The sequence below is a fragment of the Penaeus chinensis genome, chromosome 28 (assembly GCF_019202785.1).
Source record: "Penaeus chinensis breed Huanghai No. 1 chromosome 28, ASM1920278v2, whole genome shotgun sequence".
In the NCBI taxonomy this organism is placed as follows: domain Eukaryota; kingdom Metazoa; phylum Arthropoda; class Malacostraca; order Decapoda; family Penaeidae; genus Penaeus; species Penaeus chinensis.
This window is the reverse complement of record NC_061846.1, coordinates 2,362,775-2,374,728: the sequence shown is the minus strand read 5'-3', so window position 1 is coordinate 2,374,728 and position 11,954 is coordinate 2,362,775. Positions and strand designations below refer to the sequence as shown.

The following is an 11,954-nucleotide window of genomic DNA, read 5'->3' as shown; positions in this document are numbered from 1 at the left end:
CCTCTCTCCCTTCCACACACACCTCTCTCCCTTCCACACACACCTCTCTCCCTTCCACACACACCTCTCTCCCTTCCACACACACCTCTCTCCCTTCCACACACACCTCTCTCCCTTCCACACACACCTCTCTCCCTTCCACACACACCTCTCTCCCTTCCACACACACCTCTCTCCCTTCCACACACACCTCTCTCCCTTCCACACACACCTCTCTCCCTTCCACACACACCTCTCTCCCTTCCACACACACCTCTCTCCCTTCCACACACACCTCTCTCCCTTCCACACACACCTCTCTCCCTTCCACACACACCTCTCTCCCTTCCACACACACCTCTCTCCCTTCCACACACACCTCTCTCCCTTCCACACACACCTCTCTCCCTTCCACACACACCTCTCTCCCTTCCACACACACCTCTCTCCCTTCCACACACACCTCTCTCCCTTCCACACACACCTCTCTCCCTTCCACACACACCTCTCTCCCTTCCACACACACCTCTCTCCCTTCCACACACACCTCTCTCCCTTCCACACACACCTCTCTCCCTTCCACACACACCTCTCTCCCTTCCACACACACCTCTCTCCCTTCCACACACACCTCTCTCCCTTCCACACACACCTCTCTCCCTTCCACACACACCTCTCTCCCTTCCACACACACCTCTCTCCCTTCCACACACACCTCTCTCCCTTCCACACACACCTCTCTCCCTTCCACACACACCTCTCTCCCTTCCACACACACCTCTCTCCCTTCCACACACACCTCTCTCCCTTCCACACACACCTCTCTCCCTTCCACACACACCTCTCTCCCTTCCACACACACCTCTCTCCCTTCCACACACACCTCTCTCCCTTCCACACACACCTCTCTCCCTTCCACACACACCTCTCTCCCTTCCACACACACCTCTCTCCCTTCCACACACACCTCTCTCCCTTCCACACACACCTCTCTCCCTTCCACACACACCTCTCTCCCTTCCACACACACCTCTCTCCCTTCCACACACACCTCTCTCCCTTCCACACACACCTCTCTCCCTTCCACACACACCTCTCTCCCTTCCACACACACCTCTCTCCCTTCCACACACACCTCTCTCCCTTCCACACACACCTCTCTCCCTTCCACACACACCTCTCTCCCTTCCACACACACCTCTCTCCCTTCCACACACACCTCTCTCCCTTCCACACACACCTCTCTCCCTTCCACACACACCTCTCTCCCTTCCACACACACCTCTCTCCCTTCCACACACACCTCTCTCCCTTCCACACACACCTCTCTCCCTTCCACACACACCTCTCTCCCTTCCACACACACCTCTCTCCCTTCCACACACACCTCTCTCCCTTCCACACACCTCTCTCCCTTCCACACCTCTCCTTCCATCTCCCTCCCTCCCCCTCCTCCTTCCTCTGTGCTAATGTGTGGCGCCCATCATACGTACTTCCCCTGGTTGTTGGCGATGGCGTGGATGAGAGCCACGGTGCCGCACGCATTCCCGACGCACTGCTTCATGAAGTACAGGTTGTCTGACACCTCCTGGCCGTCGGCGTCGATCTTCTCCTCCTCCTGGGCCTTAAACTCTTCCTCCTGAAAATATTATACCAATTAAAAGCTTTTAAAATAAAGGGTTCTTTTTTCAATGAAGACGTCTTGCAGCCAAAGCGTTTAAAATAAAATGTCCTTTTTGAAGCAAGACTTTTGTACTGAATACCTTTGGAATAAAATGTCCTTATAAAATGTTAAAAGGGGCTTTGCTTAAAATAGACATGACGTTACTACGTGGAACTTTCTGGAAGCGAAAATTGGGCTAACTTTATTCCAGACTCACCTAAAGCGAAAACCTGCCATACTTGAAACAATCCCTTTAAAAAAAACGCAATTATACCAATAAATGATCCTTCAACCCCCCCAAAAAAAAAAAAAAAAAAAAAAAAAAAAAAACTACAAGCATTAAAACAAACAGGACATCCCTACAAACAACAAACATCAGTCGAGCAAACCGCGAGAATAAACCAAGACTCGACCCACCTTGTCGTTGATGGGGTGCAGGAGGATGAGCGACAGCACGGGCTGGGGCACCATGGCCAGCAGCTCCTCGTCCAGCCCGTAGACGTCGGTGCACGCCCACGCCCCGGGAACGCCCAGGCCGGTCATGAACTAAGGGGAGAGAGAAAAAAAAAGCGGGTTAGGATGATATTGGAATACGTGAAAAATAGAAAATATGGATCTAAAAAAAATATTCCTGAAAGGCAAATATGACTGACTTGAGTAGCCTGTGCGCGTGTGTTTCTGTTGCGTGTTTGGGAGGGGGGGTCGTTCTCCCTCCCTCCCTACCTCCCTACCTCCCTACCTCTTTCCCCCCTTTCTCCCTCTCCCTCTCCCCCACCACTCAGCCTCCCCCTCCCACACACGCATTCTACGTCAAATGGACTCTTCAATAAAAAATTGTCACTCCGACTCGGGGATGCCTTCCCTCCCCCACACCCAGACAGACCAGATCGATTCCTCCAAAGGTCAGCGATCGGCGTGCAGCTCCAACTTCCAGATCTGCGGGGAGCATCGCTAATACCTCGTGCAACATAAGGCTTAAAGCAGGACGAAACTTTTCATCACAGACACGTGTGCGTACAGACTAAGACGAAAGGAGAGAGGAGAGGAGATACTCGTACATATAACCAATCAATTTTAACTCCCCCCCCCCACCCCCACTCTCTCTAACGGCATGAAAAGAGATTAGACAAACATACAACACACAATACATAACAATAATACCAATAAATAAACAAGTGAACAAATAACAATTCAAAATAAATTTCAATACGAGAAGAAAATTACCCCAACATGGCAGCATCCCCCTACCCCACCCCCACCCCCACCGGCCCCCAGCAGCATCGCCAACGGAGCGGAATGAACACTCGAAAACAATTAACCTGTAATTACATTCATCCCAGCCAACAGGTCGACGGTCACGCACAACAGGTCGCGTGACTCGCCTCCCGAACGCATGACGCATGACGGAATTGACCTCGACGTAGGTGGCGGCCGCAGGAGCACGGACAGGGAGGCGAAACTGGAGGATAGATACGGATAGATAGGTCTTTACGAGGAGGATACTAGACACCCGATTGACAGGCTCAGGGAGGATAATAGACACACCGACAGACAGGTTTAAGGACAAGACACGAATAGACTGGGTTAGGAAAGAGGATAACAGAGAGGATAGACACAGACACAGATTTTGAGGGTTGACAGGGATAGGCAGGCTTAAAGAGAGTAGACAAGGATAGATAGAGGACAAGCATGAAAGAATATTTCAGCAGAGGAAGAAAAGGAAGAAAAGGGAGAAATGGAGAGAAAGAAAAGGGAGAGGGATCGTTTTAAACTGCTACGGCCTAGAGTCTGCAATGATTTTAACATCCTTGAATCATATCTAAGCTCGCAGATAAACCCTGGTGGATTACAGTGTGTGGGGAGGGATGGGGGGGGGGGGTTAGCACGTGAGAGTGCATGTGCGATGACTGGGTCTACAAGCGTTTGTATGCTCGCGAAAGTGTGCATGCGTACGTGTGCCTGTATGCGATAACATGCACGAAAGTATGTATGCGCTGCGCCTATTCCCAGAGCCAGCTGCTTGTTCAATCAATTCCTCCCGCCGGCACATCAAGCAAATCCGGATAAAACAAGCGCAAAACAAGTACAAGCTGCCAATAACCAGCGGTGAAAAGGTATAGCTGTACGTATAAATCGAACAACCGATTTTCGGCGTGCGTGCGGGCCGAAAAATAAACAACGCGAAGAGGATAGTGGAGAAGGAATATAGAGGGAAGTAGTGACGTAGAAAATAAGGAATGAGGGCAAAGAAAAGGGAGGAGGAACAAGCTTTATTAGCATTTGTTTCGCTGTATCAATCGCACTTACAACAGTACAAACAACCACAGCAGAAGTGGAATTAGGAACGCCAGTAGTTGAAGGGAGGAAGGGTGGGAGGGGAGGGGAGGGAGGGGGGGCACGGAGCCAAGGATCACGGGCAGGAGTAGATACAAAAGGACAGCGGAAATAACCCTCGACAAAACATCAGTTGCCAACCACGACAAAGGACAAAGGGACGCGTTTATATAAATGGACGGAGGAACAGACAGCGACTGCCCCCCCCCCCCATTATAAGCAAATCAATGAGCAAATTTACAAATACAATCAATAAAATAGGATGAACACCTATATATACAATCGCCAATTACCAAGCTCCCCTGCCGCCTGCCTTAGCAACAAGGCCTCATGAACAAAACCTTCATGCAATGTCAGGATAAGCAAAGTGAAGAATATAATGAATAAGAAGGGAGGGAGGGAGGAATAAGGGAGGGAGGGAGGAAGAAGGGAGGGAGAGAAAGGCAATACCCCCTTCTACCCACACCCCTTCCCCACCTTCCCCCACCCCTCATTTTTAAAAAATCCTCCCCAGAAACAAAACCATAACAAGGACAACAAGAAGTAGGAGAAAAAGGAGAGAGAGAAAAAAAGAGAAATGAGAGAGGAGAGGAAATCAGCAATGAACCCAAGTTACCTCAGGAGCTATCTTTGCCCCTTCGCCACTTCCTGTTATTCGGCGAGTGAGCGTCCTGCGTTTCAAGGGCGAAGGGGAAGAAGGGAAGAGCGGAGGATAGAGAGACAGAGAGAGACAGAGAGAGACAGAGAGAGACAGAGAGAGACAGAGAGAGACAGAGAGAGACAGAGAGAGACAGAGAGAGACAGAGAGAGACAGAGAGAGACAGAGAGAGACAGAGAGAGACAGAGAGAGACAGAGAGAGACAGAGAGAGACAGAGAGAGACAGAGAGAGACAGAGAGAGACAGAGAGAGACAGAGAAAACCCATTTCCCATTCTACTTCCCCATACTTCCCCCTCCCCAGAAAAGGAAAATACAAACAGCAAAGGAGAGGCCTAAAACAGGGCGAAGAGAAGTCGTAAGGGCGGAGAGAGCGTCCACGCGGGCTCGTAAAGTCGCACACGGCTCCTTCCGACATCCGGGGACTTAGCACGGAAGCCTCGCGCCGGAGAGGAAGAGAAACGAAGAGAAGAGGAGCGAAGAGGAGAACGCACGTGGGCGATGTTGTAGAGTAAGTGAGGAGAGGGAGGGAGGGAGGGAGGGAGGGAGGGAGGGAGGGAGGGAGAGGGAGGAGGGGTGGGAGAGAGGAATAGTAAAAAAAAAGAGAGAGAGAGAGAGAGAGAGAGAGAGAGAGAGAGAGAGAGAGAGAGAGAGAGAGAGGGGGGGGGGATTCCAAATGAAAGCATCATTAAGACAGACGATCTCCCCCCCCCCTCTCCCGCCCTACATCCCCGAAGCAGCATCCCTCCCAAAGAGGAACAGAAATAACACCTCAGAGCCTCCTGGAGGGAGGGGAAGGGGAGGAGGGGAAGGGGGGAGGCGAGGGGAAGGGGAAGGGGGCGAGGGAAAGGGGAAGGGGGGGGAAAGGGGAAGGGGAAGGGGGGGGAAAGGGGAAGGGGGGAGGGGGAGAGGGGAAGGGGAAGGGGGAGAGGGGAAGGGGGGAGGGGGCGAGGGGAAGGGGAAAGGGGGAGAGGGGAAGGGGGAATAGGGAAGGGGGGGAGAGGGAGAGGGGAAGGGGAAGGGGAGGAGGGGGAGAGGGGAAGGGGGAAAGGGGAAGGGGAGACGGGGGAGAGAGGAAGGGGGAAAGGGGAAGGGGAGACGGGGGAGAGAGGAAGGGGGAAAGGGGAAGGGGGAGAGGGGAAGGGGGGAGTATGGATATAGAATTCTAATACATATACACAGAAAATCCTACAACATACATATATATATACATATATAAAATCCCACAACATACACGTGTAAATGAGGGAGGGAGAGAAGGAGAGGGGGTAGAGTGTCCTAGTTGAAAGAAGAGAAGGGGAAGAGGAAAGGGAGAGAGAACAGAGGAGGGGATCCCCACAGTAAGGAAGCATACGAAGGAAAGGAACTGAAAGGAAATAAAAAAAGGAATACGATAAACAGAGAAAAACAAGATAACAAATATAAAAGAAAAAAAAGTTTCTACATCCTCCAAAAGAGGAAAATACGGAAAACGAAAAAAGAGAGAGAGAGAGAGAGAGAGAGAGAGAGAGAGAGAGAGAGAGTGAGAGAAAAAAAGAAAAGGATGAAAAGGGATAAGAAACCGAATCCAAAGGAGAAGAGGGGCGAGAGACGAACCAACGTGGCAACGGCGCCGTGACTCATCGCCCAGCGCCGCTCCCGCCGCCGCCGCCGCCGCCGCCCACTCCGCCAGACGGACACGGACCCCCCTCCTCCCCCCCCCCCACCTTCCCCGGACACCACACCTCTGCGCACTCCTTGCTGAGGAAGGGAGGGCGAGGGAGGGGCAGGGGGAGGAAGGGAGCTTCTGGAACGGCTCTCCGGAAGAGCTTCCTTCTTCCTTCCTCTTCCTTCCTCTTCCTTCGCTTCATTATTCCACTTCACTCTCGTCATTCCTTCCTTCCTTCCACGCTTTCCTCCATCCTCCTACTTCCTCACCTTTTCATCGTCCTGCTGCTCCTTCCTCATATTTCCTCCCTCCTCTTCCTCTTCCTCCAACACTACCAATGCATAAAAGTCACTAAGGCCTATACAGAGAGAGAAGGGGAGAGAGAGGGAGAGAGGGAATGAAAGAAGGATGAGAGGGAGGGAAAAGAGGGAGCGACCGTGGGAAGGAAGCATAAAAAGAAGGGAGGGAAGGAAAGAAGGTTAAAAGGAGTGAGGACAGAGAGGAGAGAGAGAGAGAGAGAGAGGAGAGAGAGAGAGAGAGGAGAGAGAGAGAGAGAGAGAGGAGAGAGAGAGAGAGAGAGAGAGAGAGAGAGAGAGAGAGAGAGAGAGAGAGAGAGAGAGAGAGAGAGAGAGAGAGGAGAGAGAGAGAGAGAGAGAGAGAGAGAGAGAGAGAGAGAGAGAGAGAGAGAGAGAGAGAGAGAGAGAGAGAGAGAGAGAGAGAGAGGAGAGAGAGAGAGAGGAGAGAGAGAGAGAGGAGAGAGAGAGAGAGAGAGAGAGAGAGAGAGAGAGAGAGAGAGAGAGAGAGAGAGAGAGAGAGAGAGAGAGAGAGAGAGAGAGAGAGAGAGAGAGAGAGAGAGAGAGAGAGAGAGAGAGAGAGAGAGAGAGAGAGAGAGAGAGAGAGAGAGAGAGAGAGAGAGAGAGAGAGAGAGAGAGAGAGGAGAGAGAGAGAGAGAGAGGAGAGAGAGAGAGAGAGAGAGAGAGAGAGATCCTCACGCAAGCACGCACGAAGCTATTTTGGAAGTGAAAGGCCTCCTGCAAGCAAGCAAGCAAGCGGGTAAGCGAGCGAGCGAGCGAGAGAGCGGATAGAGAGAAAGAAAGAGAAAGAGAGGAGAGCGAGCATGCAGGGGACATGTCAGATGCTCTCGTGCATCTGCAACACGTGCTTGCTCAAGTTGCCTGCTGGCAGTAGAACGACGACCATACATAATAAGGAAGCGAGGAAGATGCGAGAGAGAGAAGGGATGCGGGGAGAAGGGGGGGAGAGGGGGGGGTAAGGTTAAGGAAAGCGAAGCAGTCTAGAAAAAATAAAAACGCAATATACCAATGACACAGACGTCACAGACACACCGCTCTGCATGCACCCGCCACGCCCCCTCTCCCCCCCCTTCCCCCTTCCCCCTTCCCTCCCCCCTGCCCCTTCAGCCCTTCGAACCCGGGTTAATGAGGAGACACAGGAGGCCGGGGAGAGTGCCATCCGCAAGTCACCCTTGGCACCCTAGGGAGGTCAGGTGTCACTGCTCTCCCGAGTCGCTCCTCGCCAATGCAAAGCCGGAGTGTGTAGGCCTATGGGCGGTCACTGCTGGGTGTAGGCCTATGGATCGCAAGCTGCATGGTGGCCTGTATGTCCCCTGGATACAATTCCAAGCAAGAATTCAAGCAGCGTTCATTCGAAACTGGTTGTATTCCATGAAATCTCACTATTATGAAATTATATTAAATATATATTCGAACGGAGAGGAAAATTCTGGAGAGAAAGCAAAAAATACTGACCGAACCCAATAATGCGCGCAAGCGAAAATGAACCACAGTACAATTGGAACAATAAACCGGAAAATTTGTTCATTCCTCACCGTGCCCATGATTCATATTAAACAAAAAATAGGAGACGAAGGGGGGGGAAGAGATTAAGAAAAAATCACAACATAATAACAGAAAAGAATCAATCAATATGATAACAGAAACGACATTATCTGACGAAGGGAAGACGGATTAACAAGATGAAAAAATCCTTCCATTTCCCTCGGAGAATTCTTGTAAATTTCACTCGGCTCTGAACAGGAATATAGAAAATAGACCAAAATACAACAACCATGCTACCCCAACAAGTATACAACAGTAATAGTCATAACAGTAACAATGTCATTAGACAATGGTAACAAGTATAGTCGCCTCGTAACGGCAGTAACTTAAAACATGATTAATATGAATAATTGAAAGACGACTCCTCACAATCACGAATGGCAACGCAAGCAATAACACAAGATTACTCCGCATTCTATAAATTATGTAGATAAATTATCGTATGCATAAACAAGTTATTCATGTAGGCCCCATGCACGAATGTGTGAATGTATAACGAACTCCATTCCTTTTCTTTCCACTCAACCAGACAACACACAAACACGTAAGCACGAACTCACGCACGCTCAATCGCTCCGCCTGATCCCCCCCCCCTCCCCCTTTCCTTCTTCCTCCCTACACGCATGACAGCCAAGAGGAATGCATGACACGTGGCAGCATTCCACTCCCTCCCCCCTCTGCCCCTCCCCTTCGGAAATAATGTATATAATTCGCCGTTTCCGCAAGCAGAGTTTCCCCCTTCTTCCCTCCTCTCCCCTTCCCTCCCCCCTCCTCCTTCCCTCCCCCACCCCTCTCTTATCCATCAATGTTTTCCTCTATCCATCCTCTTTCCTCACCGTTCTCCTCTCTTCTTTCCTCCTTTCTCCTATCCAACTGGGGCCAATCCGTGCTCCTTACGATACAATTCATGCAACCGAAGGGAGCGCGGGAGGGGAAACGGAAAGGACGATGACGATGTATAATGAACGAAAGCGTTGGATTTATTTATCCATTTTTCATTGACTGTTCTAGAAGAAGTGAAAGTTTCGCTATGAAGGGGGAGAAGTGGGGGAGGCCCGATGAGGTGGGAAGGGAAGGAGGGGAAGAAAGACGGAAATAGAGGATAAGGTGGGTGGAAAAAGGACAAACAAGAAGAGGAGGAGGATGGGATGGGATAGAATGTGAAGAGGGAACGGAAGGGGAGAGAGAAAGGAGAAGGGCGTTAGAGGAAAGTAAAGGGGGGAGGGTAGTAAATAAAAAAGTAAGAATCGGAGAGAGATGCAACAAATGGGGGGCGGGAAAGATGGAAGGGAAGAGGTGACAGAACGGAAGAGAAGAAACGAAAGACGAGGGAGAGAGAGAAGGGGGGGGGGGGTAATAATAAGGTAGGGGGCAAATAACCGACGAATAGAATAATCAGAGAAACGACAAATACGACGAGAGAGAGAGAGAGAGAGAGAGAGAGAGAGAGAGAGAGAGAGAGAGAGAGAGAGAGAGAGAGAGGGGATCCAGCACGGCCGCAGGTGGGATCGATGCAGCCGAAGGAAGATTCTCGAAGGGTGAGTCACCAACCCGCGCCTGGACTGGAAGGAAGGGAATGAAGGAAGGGAATGAAGGAAAGGAGGGAAAGAGAAGGGAAGAGTGAAGGGAAGGAAGGAGAGGAAAGAAGGGAAAGAAGGAAAGAAGGAAGGAAGGAAGGGAAGGGAGGGGAGGGGAGGAAAGGGAAGAGGGAGGAAAGTGAAGAGAAGGAGGGGAAGGGAAGATAAGGAAGGGAAGGAGAAAGGGAAGGAGGAAGGAAGATGGGGAAGGAGAAGGGAAGGAGAAGGGGAAGGAGGAAGGAAGATGGGAAAGGAGAAGGGAAGGAGAAAGGGAAGGGGGGCGGAGGGAGGAAGATGGGAAAGGGAGGAAGGGATGGACGACCGAAAGGAATGAAGGAAAGGAAGAAAGGAAAGGAGAGAAGAGAGTACGGGAAAGGTAAGGAAGAGAAAGAAAAGGAATAAAGCAGAGGAAGGGGAAGAGGTAGGGAAGAAAAAGGAAGAAAGAAATAAGACGGAGGAAAAGCAAAAGGGCAGGAAAAAGGAGGAAGAAGACAACAGAGGAAGACAAAAACGCACGAAAAAGAGAAGAAAAGAAAGGGCAAAAAAATGGACAGGGAGAATAGCGTAGACACGAGAAGAGGCAACAACCCCTTCCCCTCCCCCCCTCCCCTCCTCCCTTCCTCCCTTCCCCCCTTCCCTACCTTCCCCTCCCCTCCTCCCTCCCCCTCCCCAACAAACTCTCGCGAGATTCATGCAGAAGGCAATCATGCACCGATTAGCCCATCAGCGTCAGTGATAAGATAATCATAGCTGAGAAGGACAACATATCGCATTGTTTCTGCTATTATTATTATTATTATTATTATTATTATTATTATTATTACCACCACCATTATGATGATAACGATCACTGTAATCATAATTTGTTAAGCGTGATGCAGCACCAACAGCTGTACGGTTATACGGAAGTAAAATTATAATCAGTGTTAATCTCCCTTATCATTAGCAGCAGCACGAGTGACAAGACAGGTACTTGTTCCTTATCGAAACAGACAAGCAGGTCCTTGTTTCGCTTTCCATAAAGAGGCAGGAAGAGATGCGGCCGCCTCTTCGGGTCCCGCCCCCCCCCCCCTACCCCTCCTTTAGATAATTTTGCCTTGGGTCTAAATCCGGAAGAGGAAGAGAGAAGATAAAAGAAAAATTAGAGGGGAAGAGAGGAAAGGAGAGGAGAGAGAACAGAAGACGATAAAAAAACAAGAGAGAGACGGAGGGAAGAAGAGAGAGAAGAAAAAGGAATAAGCACACCAGGAGAGTTCTCCTGCCGGCCAAAGATCCCAACTTCCTCCCTCAGGAATTTCTGGACGATTCTCTCTATTCCTTCTCTTTCATCTATCCCTCCCTCCCACTCCAACACCAACCTGGCGAACGCATGTATGCACGCACGCACGCATACACCCGCACGCGGTAACTACGAGAAGACACACACAAGAAAGATGGATAATGTAGAGGATATCTAAAAAAAAACATGGTGATGAGAGGGAAGTTGAAAGACGGAGAAGGCTGAGAAGACGATTTTCAAGGAAGAGGAAGAGAAAGTGGAATGAGAAATAGGAGGTGGAAGAGGGGAAATGAGGAGGAATGAGGGAGAGGAGGTGGAAGAGGGGATATGAGGAGGAATGAGGGAGAGGACGAGGAAGGGGGAAGAGGCGGAGTGAATAAGAGGGAGCAAGAGGGAGGAGAGGGGGGGGGGGGGTTATGATGATGTTCACGCTTTACCAGAATGCTACCGGAAGTGACATCCAGACTCGTTGAAGTGAGGCCTGTAGAACAGACATGATGAATCCATGAAACAAGTACTACAGTAGATTGCAAGATGGAAACTACAGAGAAAGACCCATCAATAAGAGCAATTATGAAGTGGGGGGACACCCCCCGCCCACCACACACACGCCCCAGACACACACGAATCGAATTCCAGGTAAACTCGCCTCTGTTGGTGAATTTTTAACCACCCTACGTTCCATTCATCCCACCCCTCCCCCCTTCCCTCCCCCACGGAAGCGCTTCGACATAGTCCCGGCTGCCGGCTACACCAATGAACGAGGCCGTAGAAAAAAAGGCTATAGAGGATTCAGAATGCTTTCGAACTGATCAATAAGTGTCTCGGGAAGGGGAGGGGGGAGGTGGGAGGGGGGAAGGGTGTGGCGAGGGGAGGGAAAGGAAGAAGGGAGTGGATAGGATGCAAAGAAAGGGTGTAGGATGCGGAAGGGAAGAGGAAGGGAAGAGGAAGGGAGGGT

The 11,954-nt window shown here is 50.6% G+C and overlaps 1 protein-coding gene across 1 annotated transcript in view; it reads right to left on the bottom strand.

Annotated features, from left to right (window-relative positions):
• Positions 1-11,954, bottom strand: part of LOC125040026 (ubiquitin carboxyl-terminal hydrolase isozyme L3-like) — a 37,835-nt gene that overhangs the window by 8,157 nt on the left and 17,724 nt on the right. Inside the window, exons 3-4 of the mRNA XM_047634446.1 lie at positions 2,060-2,188; positions 1,473-1,618 (exon numbers count right to left, since the gene is read on the bottom strand). Coding sequence (XP_047490402.1) covers positions 1,473-1,618; positions 2,060-2,188 — 275 coding nt within the window. The remainder of the gene's footprint in view (positions 1-1,472; positions 1,619-2,059; positions 2,189-11,954) is intronic.